General features: G+C 45.5%; 1 protein-coding gene across 2 annotated transcripts in view; it reads left to right on the forward strand.

The window, feature by feature from the left end:
- Positions 1-15,795, forward strand: part of STRIP1 (striatin interacting protein 1) — a 30,761-nt gene extending 14,966 nt beyond the window's left edge. Inside the window, exons 11-21 of one of the 2 annotated variants that reach the window (XM_053246119.1) lie at positions 5,053-5,118; positions 6,293-6,356; positions 6,556-6,627; positions 7,158-7,232; positions 7,558-7,655; positions 8,504-8,630; positions 8,733-8,833; positions 11,355-11,421; positions 11,563-11,667; positions 11,825-12,029; positions 13,996-15,795. In XM_053246119.1, coding sequence (XP_053102094.1) covers positions 5,053-5,118; positions 6,293-6,356; positions 6,556-6,627; positions 7,158-7,232; positions 7,558-7,655; positions 8,504-8,630; positions 8,733-8,833; positions 11,355-11,421; positions 11,563-11,667; positions 11,825-12,029; positions 13,996-14,243 — 1,228 coding nt within the window. In that variant the 3' untranslated portion in view covers positions 14,244-15,795. The remainder of the gene's footprint in view (positions 1-5,052; positions 5,119-6,292; positions 6,357-6,555; positions 6,628-7,157; positions 7,233-7,557; positions 7,656-8,503; positions 8,631-8,732; positions 8,834-11,354; positions 11,422-11,562; positions 11,668-11,824; positions 12,030-13,995) is intronic. The other variant, XM_053246120.1, reaches the window with a different exon arrangement.
- The last annotated feature ends 2,140 nt before the right edge of the window (positions 15,796-17,935 follow it).

The raw sequence follows: 17,935 nt of genomic DNA on the forward strand, positions 1-17,935 counted from the left end.
GCTTAAAGCACGGAAGCCTGCAAGGCAGGCTGTGATCCATGTGTCGCCCTCAGACTCTCAGGAGGAGACGGTGCCCGCTAAGCAGCCCAGGGTGGCTATACGCCAGGACTCTGTGCCCTTGCGTAGGGGGAGGTCTTCAGATGAGTCTGGAGAGGACTCCCCAGATCTATTGTGACCCAGGGTCAGTGGGTCAGAGACATTGCTGGGCAACCCAGACAAGGGGCCCTCCTCCTCGGAAGAGGGGGAGATGATTGAGGACTCTGTTGCAAACTTACACAGTCAGAGGCTCTTTCTTATGGTGGATTTTCAGCCACTAATTAACCAGGCTATTGCTGCGCTTGATCTGTAGCCAGTTACAGAGGAACAGATCTCTCCTGTGTCCAAGGGCTCCTTGGTGCTGCCTAAGGCTAAGGTACCGCAGATTAAATCAGTGATACCTGAGGGCTTTACTAAGACCATCAAGGAGGAATGGGCAGCTATTGCGACTCCCAAAGCGTATGTTGACATTGGCTTGCAAATTGTACAACTTTGAGGAGGAGACTCTGGACTTGCTGAAGGTGCCACTTACGGTTGCTCACTTCGGGGCCCTACTTAGTAGCACAGTGGTACCCAAGGATGGGGACTCCTCTTCTAAGGAGCCAGAAAACAGAAAAGCAGAATCTGCACTGCGCAGGGCCCACGAGGCTTGAGCAGTGGCCATCAGAGCTGACACCACTGTGTCCTTGGTGTCTAGAGCATCGGTCTTGTGGATTGGCGAGTTACCCAATGCCCCTCCCACTAATCAATCTAAGATGTGGCGTAAGCTACTTTGTCTGCAGAGGGCGGCTGCCTTTTCAGCGGATGCTACTCTGGACAGTGTTCAGTTCTCGGCACGTGCGGTCAGTGCAGGTGTCCTGGCAAGACGCAACATATGGCTAAAATTTTGGAAGTTGATAATACGTCTAGGGCTAAATTAGCTGCTGTTCCCTATGCTGGGGGGAAAGCTAATTGGGAATGAGGCCCTGAAAGAGGTCCTCATTGAAACTAAGGATAACCGCAGGGCTCTGCCATCAGCTCCTAGGAAGAAGGACAAGAGTTTTAATCATAGACCGATGCAAACCTTCAGGGCGTTTAGACCTCAGTTTGTCAGAGGGAGCCTTTTAGGCCTTTTCGATCGCAGTGGAACAGATCCAGAGGCCAAGGCAGGCAAGGGTTCACTCAGCAGAACCATCAGTCTCTCGGAAACCAGCAGCGGGGCCCCCAAGCAGCAGTCCTGACTCCCACTCAGGCAAAGTGGGGGTCTGCCATTTGGACTGTTTTGGAAAGAATCCATCGACAGGTGGGTTCTTTCCATTAGCCTACACGGGTACAAAGTGGAGCTGGCCAGCCCCCCAGGAAAAAGATTCCTCCTTACCCCTAGATCTGGGAATCCGGAAAAGCACAAGGGGTTGTCCATGGCCATTCAGTATCTGGTGGCTATAGGGGCCATAGAGGAGGTCCCACCTCTTCAGAGAGGCAAGGGCATCTATTCTGTGATTTTACGGTGCCAAAAAAGGACGGATCGGCCAGGGCAGTTCTCAACCTATGCCCAGTCAACTGTTTTGTGATAAAAAGGAGGTTCAGGATGGAAACCCTTTGTACCATCTCAGAGGCATTGCAGATGGGGGACTACATGACTTCAATAGATCTCCAGGAGGCCTATTTACACATCCCCATTCATCCACGCAGTCGACATATACTCCACTTCTGCTACATGGGGAGGCATTATCAGTACAGAGCCCTTCCTTTTGGTCTCTCATCAGCCACCCGAGTTTTTATGAAGGTTCTAGTCTGCTAGTGGCCACTTTATGCACTGAGGGGGTCCACCTGTATTGTTACCTCGACAACTTGCTCAAGAAGGGGCAGTTCAGTCGGCTCTGTCCAGAACAATGTCTGTGTTACGTGCGCATGGGTTTCTGATAAATGTGGGCAAGAGTCACCTGATGCCCACACAGAGCCTTCGTCATTTGGGCATGGTAATGGACACCTCAGTAGGCAAACTGTTTCTGCCACAGGATCGGATGGAGGTCTTAACGTCACTGGCTCGTGTGATTGCTTCGAGACTGTGGGCCAGCCTTCTCAATCTAGCAAGTTTGTTGGGTCTCATGGTGGCGGCTATGGTCTCGGTGCCTTGGGCGAGGTTTTCATCTACACCAGTTACAGTGGGCTTTCCTCCTTTACCAGCACAGGATTGCCCTCAAACGTGACAAGAACATTCCTCTCTAGATATCTCTTCGCGAGTCGATTCGTTGGACGGCCCGGGGAACCTAGACAAGGGCAAGCTGTTCATAGAACCCGAGAGAGTGATGATCACGACGGACACCAGTCTATCGGGCTGGGGGGCTCACTGTTGGAACAGTTCTGCCCAGGGGCTTTGGTCGGTGGAAGAGTTGCTCCATAGCATAAACTGGCTCGAGCTGTGGGCTGTCTTTCTGGCCCTAAGAGCCTTCACGCCCTTGGTGAGGGAAGGAATATCTTAATGTGTACAGAACAACTTAATATCCATTCTGGACCATCATGTAAACAGAATTTCCAATGTTCGGGCAGATTGGCTAAGACGGCAGGAGATCCAGCCGGCAGAATGGGGCCTGCACCCTCAAGTATTTAGGTGGCTGACAGAGCAGCTGGGGTGTCCCCAGATAGACTTGTTTGCATATCCTCAGAATGCCAAGATTCAGAGGTTTTACTCACGTTTCCCGATGTTGGGGGCAGAAGAGACGGATACGCTATCGGTGCCATGGCCTCCGTGTCTGCTGAATGCATTTCCTCCAGTGCCGCTGCTCTCCCGTTGCCTCAGGAAGCTGCGGGGTTTCCGGGCATCCCTGATATTGATTGCGTCTTTTTGGCCCAGAGGGCCTTGGTTTTCTGAGATCGTCGACTTGACCGTAGGTCATCCACTCAGTTTGCCAGACCATCCAGTTCTGCTGTGTCAAGGTCCGATTTACCATCCTTGCATCTAGAAAGTGTTCAGCCAACAAGATTTACCAATCGACTTGGCGTAGTTTTCTGCACTGGACGGCAAAGCTCTCCCTGCAGCTGGACAAGTGCAGGTCGAGGGGATTACTAGGTTTTCTTCAGGATGGCCTTGCGCTTGGTCTGAAACCCAACACGCTTAAACACCAGGCGGCGTGCTTGATCCAGATGTTGTTTCCTCATCAGCGTTTGTTCAGGCGTGGCACCCTCTTCTACGCAAGTTCTTGAGGGGGGCAGCTTTGTTGTCTCCTCTGGTCTGCCATCGTTTTCCGTCATGGGATTTGCATATTGTGTTGTGGGGTCTGCAGTTTCTGCCATTTGAACCACTTTGATCTGTATCATTGCAGATGCTGTCCTGGAAGGTGGCCTTTTTAGTAGCTGTAACATCAGCCAGGAGGGTTTCTGAATCGCAGGCTCTGTCAGTTCAGAGTAATTTGTGTAATTTCTCTAAGGACTCTGTGAGACTTATCCCGGATCCTTCGTTTATCCCTAAGGTAAAGTCTCAGTTTAATCGTGAGGCGGTCATTTAATTACCTTCTTTTTGTCCAGATGCTCGTCACCCTGCAGAGAAGGAGTGCAACCGGACGCAGGCTTTTCGTAAGTCAGATGCTCTTTTTGTGGCCTTTAAGGCTTCTAAGATGGGATGCAAGGTCTCTTCAGCCATTATTGCTCGATGGGTTCATTCATGCATTACGATGTTGTATGAAGCCCAGAAACTTTCGGTGCCTGGTCAGATTACGGCGCACTCAACTACATCGGCAGCCACTTCCGCTGTGTTATCTTCACCGGTGTCCCATGAAGAGATTTGCAAGGCGGCTACTTGGTCGTCGCCTTTTACATTTTCAAGGCATTACAAGTTGGATGAACATGAAGCTGCCAGAGCAGCATTTGGTCGGAGGGTCCTGCAACAGGTCCTTCCGGGTCAGTAGCTCCAGCTTGGGTATTTCCCTCCCGTGGTTGGTGCTGTGGTATGTCCCAAGCTTGGGTGACCTCCTACACCAGCCGAGAAAGGTACATTGGTACTCACCGTGAAGGTGTCTTCTGGCTGATGTAGAAGAGGTCACCCAAGGCCCGCCCGGGTTGTGTTAGGCTGGAGCTGATGATCTGGTTGTAGGGGGACAGTTTTTCTGTCTTTCTCTGCATTATTGTTTGTATATTGTTGTATATTCTCTGTTGTGTTCTGTGGTTTTCATTCCATAGCTTGAGCTGTTTTAAGCACTGAGGAGATCCGCCCACATGCACTGGGTTAAGGATCTTCAAGTATGACTACTTCCTGCCTTTTGGAGCATGTGGGGGGGATGTAATCCCAAGCTTGGGTGACCTCTTCTACACCAGCCAGAAGACACCTTCACGGTGAGTACCAATGTACCTGTTTGCCAAAGAGGCAAGGTTACTTCTCCCTAGTCTCATCTGTTTCCAGACTCACCTTGTGCTCCGCCAGCCCTGTTTGACATAATCCTCGTGATGTTTGGAAGCCTTGACTCAGGGCAGGCTATGGGATTTCTCTCCTTGAACCTAGTCAGAATGTGTTAGCCCTTGTAGTGTGGAGACTTTTGGGGTGCATGAAATCAGAAATAATTTGTCACTTTTCCTAGTTGCAATATTGAGGAACTGTATCTCTCTGGGGCTTTGGTGACTGAAACATTATTCATGCATTTTAAGAAAATCTACCCTGCCCTTCACCAAAGTCTGAGTGGTCTGCAAGTTAAAAATAGATATACAGTAAACATAATGAAAATGGCACAACAAAACAACTAAAAGCAATAAATTGCTGGGGGAACAGTAAAACTGCTTGCATTCCCTGCCACTGGCTTATTGTCTAAACAAATATGTCTTCAGAAACCACTGGAAAAAAATGGGGGAGAGGGACCAACTGGATCTGAGGAAGGGAATTCCACAGGGAGGGGTCCACCACAGAGAAGGCCTATTGCACATGGCTGCCAAACCAACTTCAGGTAGTGGCAGCATGCACAGGAGGCCCTTCCTATGCCATATGGGAAGAATGTTGAAGACAAACCCTAGAGCTTTGACACAATACCATTCTTGCCTCTCTTTCTGCAGAGAGAAAGACATTGAAATGTTTCTGGAATCTAGTCGGAGCAAATTCATTGGCTATACCTTGGGGAGGTGAGTTCAAGCAGCCTCAAATGCATTGGATCTTATACTCCCTCACCATGTGTGTTAATGTGTCGGGTCACCATCAGCCTGTCCTTTTTCTTTAATGTGTAAGCTATTAAGATGTTATTGTTCAGCATATTTAGTGCCACTCCTATAACATTCCATCCACAGATGAACACTTGTGGTGTTATATCACTTGCCCTGTGGATTCAGTCCAGCACAAATAGGTGGTTCCCAGCTTTAATTTTTCCTAAATCGCAAATAGCTGTTAAAAAATGAACAAGTTGAATTTTGCATTGTTGATTGTGTGGATGTGTGCTCCTTGTCTTTAATGGCATTTTATTGTAACTTGGATTATATGTGAGGAAAAGTTGATTTGTGTGTAGTTTTTCAAAATAGAAATAGGACTCCAAACCCTACTGTTATGGTGTCATGGGCAGACATAGAGAAGGGACAGAGGAAGCATTTGCATGGCCACCCTACATGGAGTGGCTTATGCCAGATAAATCGGCACAGTAACTGGAAACTTACCAGGAAAACCTGGTAAGCCAGTCATGAAGCCACAACAGTGTATATGGATTAAGTCCAGGTAACAACAACAATTAAAAAAACCAAACCAATCTTAACTCCTGGTAGTTAAGTATTTTACATGCATTTAACTGTAATTGTCCTTCATTTTAGTATGGAAAATTCCTAGATATATGTACACTTTCAATCTGCCTTTAATCTGTTTACATAAAGTTCGTAATGTAATGAAACAAAATACATAGGATTAAAATCCTTAATTGTTCAGTTATGTCAACATTTATCTAAACTTCAGATTATAATTTCAGAACTCTTCTGGGTTTTATAGGTTGTTTGATTAAAATATTGAAAATGAGAAGTGTTGTAGAGATGGTCATATCTGAACCTCTTGTATAATATAAGTAAAGGTTAAGAATAAAATCCTAAGAGTGCAGCTTGTTATGAAACTAGTTTTTATTTTAAATAACACAAATAATAGACATTTTTAAAAGATAACTTAGCTGGCCACAATTAACAGATTGTAATGATAGGGAAGGCAAGAATTAAGCCCGTTCATCAGATTCACTGGCCTCCAATACACAATTCTACAAAAACAGCACACATTAATCATTTGATATGACATTTGTTGTTTGACTTGTTTTGGGATTTTTTTCTTTAGTGACACCAACACAGTAGTTGGACTGCCCAGACCTATTCATGAAAGTATCAAAACTCTGAAGCTGGTGAGTGCCCACTTTGTGGACTCCTTAATTTGTGTGTATGAGTATAGAGGCCATCTCAACCAGGGGGTGATTTTCAGCCCCAGGCCATCTGTTGCTGCTTCCCTGTGCTAAGAAATCTAGTCTCAGCCAGGAAAACTGTTTGGTTCCTGTTGTGCTGCCATATGGTGAAATGGATTTCCTTTGCTTTGTCACTCCATAGCACAAGTATACATCTATTGCAGAGATACAAGTACAAATGGAAGAAGAGTACTTGCGTTCTCCCTTGTCAGGGGTAAGTGTGATAGGAAGAATCTACAGTGCGGAGGGTAACTAGTGGTGAAAAGCATCTGTGTGAAGAAGTAAGGAAGAAGTGGAGGAAGCCTAAATCTCATATCTGAAATGTTGGCTTGCTTCACCCTCTGCATGCATCCCATCATTTGCACCAGATTCACCTTTAGCAGCGTGTATGTAGCTTGTTTGAAGTCTTGGTAGTCTACTGGCCAGGGAGGCGTTCCCATCTGTTTCCCACCCTGCAGATTAGTCTTATATGATATGATGCCATGTGAATATTCCTAAGGAATCATGTGGCACCTTATAGATGAACAAATTTTAGTCATCAACTAAATAGCTTAGTCTTTAAGGTATCATAATGCAGGCCTTGTTTTTGCTGCAGCAAATTAACACAGCTGCCTATCTGGAAGTTCTGTTGGTTACGGAAGACCTTCTGTGTTCTGGAAGAATAAACTGTACTCAATATGCAGGCCATCTTGGCATGCAATTGAGGCTGGAAAGGATATATATTGATCTCCTTGTGTTTAATAGGGGGAAGAGGAGGTTGAGCAAGTTCCTGTGGAAATCTTGTACCAAGGTCTACTTCCTAGTCTGCCCCAGTACATGGTGAGCTGTAGTCTTCTCCACTGTGTGTTCATTTCCAATGCCCAACCACCCCACTTTTTTCCCCTATTCAATTTCCTTAATTATAGTGCATGCTGTCCTCCTTACCTTCTCCAGGTTGAGATAAATGTCAAGAGTGTGTTTCATTGATGGGTTGCCCAAAATCCTATTCTGATACGCAACCTCTTTGCTAGCCAATATGTGGCAAATTGCATCCTTTATGCTTCATATTCCTCTCCTGCCATTATCTGTGCCTGTGGGACCCCTCTCCTTTCTTATATTTGGGCACTTGCAAAAAAAAAATCCTAACTCAGATCTTCATCCACAGATTGCCTTGCTGAAGATCCTGCTGGCTGCAGCACCCACCTCCAAAGCCAAGACTGATTCCATTAACATCCTAGCAGATGTTTTGCCAGAGGAGATGCCGTGAGTGTCATTCTTGGAGGAGGAACAAGTGGTGCATATAGGAAATTATGGGGAAAGTCAATGGATGGGTTTTACTTGACTTCCTTTAGGTGTTCAGCTGGCAGACTGATGATGGAACATTTACTTTTCTTAAATCTTGAAAATATTGATATGTGCAGAATATAATTAAGGGATCTGGCATCAGGGAAAGGAGAAGTGGCCAAGTAGACCTTTCATATTGGGCCTGGAAAGCTGTTTGAAATAGCCTGCCTTTGAATTGGCAGACTACGATGCAGGATGGGTTTTGGCTCAGTTCTTGGCAGTCTCTAGGGTAACTGGTGGTACTTGTGCTTCAGTACTTCTGTACTTAACTTTGGGTGTAAGATTAATACTTGCATCATTCTTCAGATGAGATCAAAAGGGATATCCGCCCAGAGCAACAAAAGTTTCATAGGTTTGACTAGGTCCTACCTGGACTTTGCCTTGCTGCATGTAGTGGTTGCAGGCAGGTATTTGAGTCTTCCTTTGAACTCTTTCTACACATAACATCCATGACTGCTTCTGTTGGCAGACATAGCCTCACACAGCTTGCTAAAGTAATTGTATTGACTAATTTACAGAGCTGGGAAGGGCTTTACTGAGGAGCTGATTACAAGTTTTCTCTAAACTCTTCTCAACTCTGTTTAATGTAAAATGAAAGTAATAGTGATGCTCTTCATGGGGTGGTTTACAGTTTTAAGCTAAAAATAATAAACACCTTAAATTAAAGCACACTACCATACAAATAATAGGCTCATTGATGGGAGATCTGCCCCACCACAGTCACTTTCACAGGAGACAGAAGCTAATACTTCTGCTTTGGGTTCCAGAACAACTGTGTTGCAGAGCATGAAACTCGGAGTTGATGTGAACAGGCACAAGGAGATAATTGTAAAGGCAATTTCTGCAGTTCTGCTGCTGCTACTTAAACATTTCAAACTAAATCATGTCTATCAGGTAAGCATAAGCTAGCATATAAGCAGAGAGCATTGAAAGGAGTGATTCAGTAAATCTGGAATTTGCTTGCTTAATATACCCTTTTGTTGTTCCTTATACCAGTTTGAATATATGGCCCAGCACCTGGTGTTTGCCAATTGCATCCCACTTATATTGAAATTCTTCAATCAGAACATCATGTCGTATATCACTGCCAAGAACAGGTAGGTGGACCTGAGTCTTAGAATGTGATTGCAGCAAATCTTACACTCCATCTTTGCCAAGAGACATCTGACTTGTATCCAGATGGTGGTTTTGAGAACATATGGTTAATCTCCAGAACACTGTTTCTCAACATTTTTGGAGTCATGGACCGATACATTATTCATGCACAGTTTCCCAGACCAGCAGTTAGTAAGGGGGGCACCCCCAAAAAACAATTTCGGGCAGCCCTCACTGCTGGATAATGTTCATTTTGAGGAAGCTAAATGAACATTATCCAGCAGTGAGGGCTGCCTGGAAATGAGTTCCGGAGAGCCACCGTCAGCCCAAAATTGTATGTGGGGGGGCTGCTTTTTATTAATGATGCCTTACAGACCGGTACCCAACACCTTGTGGACTGGCACTGGTCCCCAGACCGGTGGTTGAGAAACACTGCTCCAGAACTTAGCTTACAGGAATGAAATGAGTCCCATGCCACGTGACAAGCAATTAATGCTCCTCCTTAGTTGTTAGAAATGTACAAACACTTGTATTGTTTAAACACACATTGAGTTACACTTCATAAAGAAATCCCAAGGTCATGATGGCATTAGACTTCAGAGAGCCAGCATGGTGAGTCCTGGACTAGGACCAGGTTCAGATCCCCATTCAGCCATGAAAATCACTGGGTGATTCTGGAACAGGCATTTATTCCTCAGCCTGACCTATCTCAGAGGGTGGTTGTGAGGATAAACAAAACCATGTACAACGCTTTGGGCTCCTTGGAGGAAGAGTGGAATATAAATGTATAGAATAAATAAAAAAAATGTTGTGACCCTGGGTGGATGCATATTCTTTTGCTGAAACCTTACTAAGCAGTTGATTCTCCTTACTGTTCTGGGCGGTAGCTGAGTGCCATGGGGAGGCAGGAATGGAAAAAAGTGTGCTCACTGAGCCTCTCTTAGTGTTGCAAGCTGAATAACAAGGGATGAGCATAAGAACAGCCCTGCTGGATCATGCCCAAGGCCTATCTAGTCCAGCATCCTGTATCACACAGTGGCCCACCAGATGCCTCTGGGAATTTCCGCCTACCGGCAAGAGCTGAGAACATGCTCCTGTGCAACTGGTATCTTGCCTCTTAGGCTGGAGGTAGCCTAAAGCCCTCAGACTAGTATCCATTGATAGACTTGTCCTCCATGGATTTATCTCTAAGCCCTTCTTAAAGCTATCCAGGCTGGTGGCTGTCACCACATATTGTGGTAGAGAATTCCATAGAGATGTATGAAAAAGTACTTCCCTTTTGTCAATTTTAAATTTCTCAGTGATCCGTTTCATAGGATGATTCCTGGTTCTAGTGTTGTGAAAGAGGAAGAAAAAACTCTTTCTATCCACTCTCCACATTTGGGATATGCAAAACATTCCGCAGTTGGAACGTTCCAGCTGGAAACAGTTTTGATCCAAGCTCAAAACAGAACATGGTTCAAATGAAGGGCCTATTTCAAGCTCAGAACAGAATGGCCTTATCTTGAGTTGGAACATTCCAATGGTTCCAAGCGCCATTTTGGAATCCAAAATAGCATTCTTTTGGCCTCTGCACATGTGCATCAGCTGTTTCTATGGTCAGCACCACCACGCAAATGGCCTCCATGTGTGCACAGAGACCAGTAGAGCACCATTTTGGATTCCAAAATAGTGCTCTGAACATTTTGTGTGTTCCAAGATCGTTTCATCAGAACAACCGGCTCAACCCGTTGTTGCAACGGAATGTTCCACAGATTATGCATTCCGTTCTGAGCTTGGAGCAGAACACAAAATCCGTTTTGTGCACTCTGCTACTCCACACAATGTATAATTTTATAGACATCTATCATGTTTCTCCTCCAGTCTTTTTTCTAAACTAAAAAGCCTCAAGTTTTGTAGCCTTGTCTCATAAGGAAGGTGCTCTCTAGGCCCCTGATCATCTTGGTTGCCCTGTTTTGCACTTTCTCCAGTTCTACAATGTCCTTTTTGAGGTATGGTGACCAGAACTGTACACAGTACTCCAAATGTGGCCACACAATAGATTTGTATAAGGGCATTATAATATTAGCAGTTTTATTTTCAGCCCCCTTCCTAATTATTCCTAGCATGGAATTGGCCTTTTTCACAGCTGCCACACATTGAGTCAACACTTTCAACAAGCTGTCCATCACAACTCCAAGATCCCTTTCCTGGACAGTCACCGACAGCTCAGATCCCATCAGCGTATACTTGAAGTTGGGTTTTTTTGCCCTAATATGCATCACTTTACACTTGCTAACATTGAGCTGCATTTGCCATTTTATTGCCCACTCTCCCAGTTTGGAGAGATCCTTTTGGAGCTCCTCACAGTCTGTTTTGGATTTCAAAATAGACCGTGAGGAGCTCCAAAAAGATCTGGATGGAGAGAATGTGTTGCAGTCTTCCTGTTGCTGATATATTTGAACCAGACAATGTCAGCCACTATTGGAAATAGTATGCTTGACTTCATCATTCTAATCCTTTTGGGGTGTCCTTATGTTTCAGCATCTCTGTGTTGGATTATCCTTACTGTGTGATCCATGAACTCCCTGAGTTGACAGCAGAGAGTCTGGTGAGCTAAGCCATTTACCTTGTGCCCTTTACCTATATAGCTAGGAGATGGGGGTGGCACAGTCAGCAAAGAGCACTTCCTCATGATGGCTTTCCTTCCTTGGTCACATTGTCCTTTCCTTTGTTTTGATTTTCCCTTTAGGAAGCTGGGGACAACAATCAATTTTGCTGGCGGAACCTGTTTTCCTGCATTAATCTTCTTAGGATACTGAATAAATTAACAAAGTGGAAACACTCTAGAACCATGGTGAATAGAAACTCCTTTATAGGTCTACATCTGGATAAGTACCTGTAGTGTGTGCTTTTCCAAACCCTTTTTATTGAGCATTTACTGAAGCTCTGGGAACGTTGGAGAACCAGGTGCAGCTGAAAGGAATTTACCCTATGTTACTTTACATTCCCAGATGCTGGTGGTATTCAAGTCTGCTCCCATTCTGAAACGGGCCCTTAAGGTGAAGCAAGCTATGATGCAGCTCTATGTTCTGAAGCTTCTCAAAGTGCAGACAAAGTATCTGGGGCGACAGTGGAGGAAGAGCAACATGAAGACTATGTCTGCAATCTACCAAAAAGTGCGGCATCGGCTCAATGATGACTGGGCATATGGCAATGGTATGTCCTGGATCTGTGTGTCTTACCTATCCCATCAATGTAACAGTTCTGTTTGTGTAGACAGTATGACCTCACAGGCATTTCTTTCCACTTGAACAGATAAATATGCTTCTCCTTACATTGATCCCACTCCCCGAGCATAGTTCTTTAGAAGGAATTTATCCATTCCAGAGCCTGTGCTTACATATATGCAGCTTGATTGACTGAAGCTTTTATATACTTATGACACATATAAATCTTTTAGGCTGATTTTGCTAAAGCCTATAGTCCTCTGTATCTTCTTTATATATATTTCTCTTAGGCATACCCATCGCTAATCCCATGCGTGGCAGCTCTCGTGAGAGTTCGCAAGCAGCTAGCGACGGGGGCAGGTGGGAGGGAAGAAAATTGTGATGGTAGCCAGTCTGCCTGTGGGGAAACAAAACGGCAGCGGCCAACCAGCAGGGGGAGGAGGGAGGGAGGGACGGCAGGCAGGTGGGCAGAAAATGATGACAGCAGCAGCAGCGAGTGGGTGGGCAGGGAAAGTAGTGGGCAGGGGGAAGCACGGGGGGGCGGCGGCAGGGGGGAGGAAGGGGGCTCTGCGGCAGCAAACTGGAGACACAGATGCTCTGTGCCTGGCCCAGCTAGTTTTAATTAATATATATGGTGTTTAATCCTGGTCCTCGCTCAACAACAACAAATATTTATATAACGCTTTTCACCAAAAGTTTCCAAATTGATTTACATAGAGAAATAATAAACAAATAAAATAGATCCCTGTCCCCAAAGGGCTCACAATCTAAAAAGAAACATGATAGACACCAGCACCAGTCACTGGAGGTATTGTGCTGTGAGTGGGTAGGGCCAATTACTCTCCCCCTGCTAAATAGAGAATCACCATGTTAAAAAAAATGCCTCTTTGCACAGTTAGCAGGGGTTGCCCAGTTAGAGGTCCTTAGCACTCAACACTAAGGACCTCTTTAAAGAGAGGAAGAAGTATCACTGTGGCTATCTCATGTTTTCCTGCACTTATGTAGGCAATGGGAATATTTAGCACCATGGCAAAGTGAATGAATGTTGTCAGTGTGGTCAAAATGCTAGGGATCTGCACGATATTTATCGGCGCCGGCGGGGGTAGGGCTTTAAGGGCGGGGGAGAGTGTACTCACCCCCCCGCTGCGTTTCCCCCGCCGGCGCTCTCCGAATTTGAAGCCCCTCGGGGCGGCAGCGTTCCTCCTTGCCGCCCCGTTTGCCCCCTCGGCCGGAAGTGGCCGGAAGTTCCGAGCGCACGCATGCGCGCACGACAGGCGCATGCGCGCTCGGAACTTCTGGCCACTTCCGATCGAGGGGGTAAACGGGGCGGCAAGGAGGAACGCTGCCGCCCCGAGGGGCTTCAAATTCGGAGAGCGCTGGCGGGGGAAACGCGGCGGGGGGGTGAGTACACTCTCCCCCACCCTTAAAGCCCTACCCCCGCCGGCGCCGAATCACCGAATCTGCCCCGACACCCGAAACGTTTCGGCGGCCTTTTCAATGGCCGCCGAAACGTTTCGGGCACAAGCCTACAAAATGCATGCTGCCTGGTAGATACCTAGTGGATACTAATAGGGGTGACATCTGAGAAATGTTGCTTCTAATGGCTACCAAGAATCTTATTAAGTTGTTCAGGTATTGTGACCCAGCCTGCTTTCCTGTTGAACCGGTTCTGTAGTCCAGAAGCCACAAACCCTCTTGTGCCATCCATTTGGCAACTGTCCACAAGATTCTCATTTCCTGCTCATGCATTTCGCCCAACTGTTTGGGGAGGGAAATAGCTTCTGTTGGTCAATACTTCTGAAAAAAATTCTGACAAATTGTGAGAGCTGAAAATCTGAAGTTTCTAGATCAGATATTTGCATGACCAGCAATATATTCTTGTTGTCATAGTGGAGTATAAGTGGGGTCTCTGCCACGATGCTAGAGCTTAATTATCTTCTTCATTATTTCTGTAGATTTGGATGCACGTCCATGGGACTTCCAGGCTGAGGAGTGTGCTCTGCGTGCCAGCATAGAGCGCTTCAACTCTCGACGTTATGATCGGGCACATAACAACCCTGACTTTCTGCCTGTGGATAACTGTTTGCAGAGTGTACTGGGACAGCGTGTAGAACTGCCTGAAGATTTCCAAATGAATTATGACTTGTGGCTGGAAAGGGAAGTTTTTTCTAGACCCATCTGCTGGGAGGAATTGCTGCAGTGACACTTATGTAAGAGGAAGATCTCAAAGATTCAGAGCTAGCACCTGTGCCCAAGGATGAAATTCCTCCTCTTCAGTCAGCCAGACATACAAAGAAGATATTTATTGTGCTGCTTGTAGCCTGCAGTTCTCCCCTTTTCCTTCAGGTGGCAGCATGGATTTATACGGTTCTCAAGGATCTGGCAATATGGCTTTCCTAAGTCTTTTGGACTGCTTCAGTTACTGGCTGGCTTGGAAGGTGCTATGTGGGTTTTGAATAGTTCAATTTGAAACCCAAACCAGTTGAACATCCTTCCGCAGAATATCAGTATCAGCCTTAGTTGTTGTGCAGTTCTTCTTCTTGTCCAGCTTCTGCTTTCTGGTCTTGACTGGCTACTCTGTTCCAAAACCTAGAATGGTAACTTGCTCTGCTGTGTGTGTCCCCCCCCACATCCCCAAAAAAGAGAATGGCACCCTTTTTCTGCTAGCTTTTAAGGAAGAAGAGCAGCTTCATGGTGTCATGACTGAGAGGGGGAAAAGGTGCACACCATTGTCCATGCTGATCCAAAGAAGAGAGGACCCATCAAGTGCTTGTAGGAATTCATTCTAGTTAGGAGAAGTCAGAGTTGTGAATAGGATATGTTATAGCAGTGTCAATAATACTTGCATCTGCTTGGAGGTGGTGGATATATATTATAAATAGCTTGTCTCTGCTTGGAGAAGCAAGAAGGCAACTTTACTCAGATCACCCTCTAGGAGGTGAACTTTGTATAATAACTGTAAGTTGTACCCGAGCGAGTGTGGCTGGATATTAATACCTGTTTCCATTGAGTAATCCCCCTTTCTGGAAGCTGCACCAGAGAGAGAGAGAGAGAGAGGCAAATGCTAACATTCTCCAGTTTTCCTTAATGTGCACCCTTTCCCCTTCCAAACAGTTTTACAGCACAAATGCACTTGCCAGTGTCGCTCCCTTCAGGCTCCTTTGTTGTCTTACAAACATTCAGGAGCAAGAAGAGTACACTGGATTCTAGCAGCTGGTACTGCAATTGAGGCATTTTTCTATTTCTGCTTTGCAGTCCGATTGCATACATAGGCTGCAATTGTAGGGCTACTTACATGGAGAGAAGTCCCACTTAAATCAAGGGGACTGAGTCAGCATGTTTAGGACTGGGGTGTCATTCAGATGCTACTACAACACAGCAGGTTTGGAAGGGACTGATTCAGCACTTTGTGTTGAGTCTGAATTACTTATAACCAAATACTCCTATAAGAGTAACCTGTAGCATTGAGGTTGCAGAGGGTGTCTCAAGCAGTGAGCAGAAGGGACCAAGGCATATATTGATTGTTTGGAATCAGAACCAAGTTTAACAAAGCAAACACAACTAGCTTGAGCAGGTGCCGCCAGGTAGCCAGTCAAGCAACAATTATGATGTAACCACAGATGAAAGTTACAAGCTTTTTCGAGGTGGAGTTCCTTCTGTCTCTGCACTGTGAACAAGGTGGTGACATGATCATGCAATTAAAGCATATGGTCGCATAAAAGAATTATGAACAAGCATTAAAACAATGAAATACCTTTCATCTTACAACTTTTGATTATGTATATAGTCCTGCGCTTAAAGTGCCACCTAGAGAGAAATCTAGATTATTCCTTCCCAGGGGATAGCTGGGACTTTGGAGGGAGAGTGCAGAGTCATCTTTGTGTGGGACCAAGTTATTGGGATATTGATGCAAGTGCTGGAAAGCAAAAACAGTCTGATATTTTGGGAGCCTGACAAGAAGCAACAGTTCCCTTTCCTGGAAGTGAGGCAGTGAAAGCTCCCACCCCCAATTACTTTATTTTTTTACATAGGCAAAGAGTGTATGTATTGATGCGTGGAATTTATCACCCGTTTTTGAGAAACAAATTGATCCATCTAATAATACTTAGAGTGCAGACAAAGCATACTTGGACTGTACAGTTGGCCCAAATGCAATTTTTCCATGATGCAGATGGAATATTTCCGTACTTAGTTATAGCTAGTCCTCCTTTAAACAAAGCCCATCCAAACTCAGGAAACCTTATTGGTTGTCGGGCATTAGATTTGGGGAAAACGCTGTCTTACTCAAGAACTACCCATTTTGCAGGTGGGTAGTTAGAAGCAAGCAGCTCTCTTCCTGTTGCTGGAATGAGTTGAAAAAGTGGTGCAAAAGCAGAGTAAGCTGGGCAATCTCTTTGCTGCACCCTCCATTGCAGAGAAGAGCTGGCATGTGAATGCCTTCCAGAAACAAACTGTCAGATAGAATGAAGAACCTTTTACAGCCCTTGTCTGTGGTAGAAGCAGGAATGAAGCACTGGATGAAAGGGGGGTAAGCCAGGTACAAAACTCTCATGCATAATTTTGCATACCATACAAACTACCTTTTCTAGATGTGAGAGTCTGCCTCTGGCAGCATTTCTAATTCTTTACTCAAGTTGCAGTTCCTCAAAATAGATCAAATTCATCCTCAGAGGGTCTATCTATCTGCAGTGGAATTTTACTGTGTGTGGTGGAGGGTGGGGGGATAGTAATGAAGCAGAGCTTTCAAAGGCATGTGTTGCTTATGCTGTGAATAGTAACAACAGGAGGGGTGATGCAGAAAGCACTGCTCCTATAGCTGCCACCTTGAATGAGCTCATGGCATGGGGAGGGGCAGCCCATAATCTGGTTCAATATACAGGGGAAGAGAACTCACAGCCTCCCAAACTTCTGTGGAGTAAGGATCACAAGTTAGTCGAAATACTAGAGAAAAACAAAATATGAGTGTGGAAGTACCCACCAGAGGAAAATCTGGTGGGTACCCACTGAAGTACCCACCAGAGGAAGTACCCACCAGAGGAAAACGTTTTGCCTGCCTTTACCTAAATCTAAACCTGACAAAAGGCTTCTCCATGTAGAACTGCAACATGGCTGGCCTAACCACACCACATATACACTATGGTTGTGGAAGGGATTACTATTGTCGCTCAAGGAGGATGTACTGGAGTATTTTGCAAGCTGTAATATGCAACTGAGATATGCTTTGGTAGTGGGGGAAACTTAGTAGCTGAATCCTCTGCAGATTTAGCCATTAGATGAATAGCATGGACTGCCTCAGAACTACTTCTTGCATAGAGTCAGATTATTAGAAGTCTACAGATTTTATCTAATTCAGATGGAGCACAAACATCTATTCATGAGTACTTTTCTCCTCCATTTTCCCTCTTTCATTTCCTTCCATCCTAGTCTTTCACATGTATTTCTCTTTCGTGTGGATGACTTTATACTTTGTAGGAACCTATTTTTCTACTGTGCCACTAATATCTTCCTGGGCAAGGCACAAATTGTCCTTTTAAAATCCATCCCACTCTATCTAAGACAACCTCAGGAGGAAGAGAGCTGGTCTTGTGGTAACAAGCATGCATTGTCATCTTTGCTAAGCAGGGTCTGCCCTGGTTTGCATTTGAATAGGAGACTGCATTTGTGAGCATTGTAAGATATTCTCCCTCAGTGTGGGAGTGTCTCCTCTTGAGTGACAGGTTGATCCTCTCACCTGCCTGGAGACAGGGCCAATAAGCTTTCAGGTACGGAGCCCCCTCGGAGGATCCACCCCCTTAGGCTCCAGTCTTCGCCCTGTCTCACTCGGAGCAGGAGCTGTTGTTTGGAGCTTGGTGAAACAGTGTGTTTCTTTGCCAGTCTCCTTCTACCCCCAGCTTT

The sequence above is a fragment of the Hemicordylus capensis genome, chromosome 4, assembly GCF_027244095.1.
Source record: "Hemicordylus capensis ecotype Gifberg chromosome 4, rHemCap1.1.pri, whole genome shotgun sequence".
Taxonomy (NCBI): Eukaryota; Metazoa; Chordata; class Lepidosauria; order Squamata; family Cordylidae; genus Hemicordylus; species Hemicordylus capensis.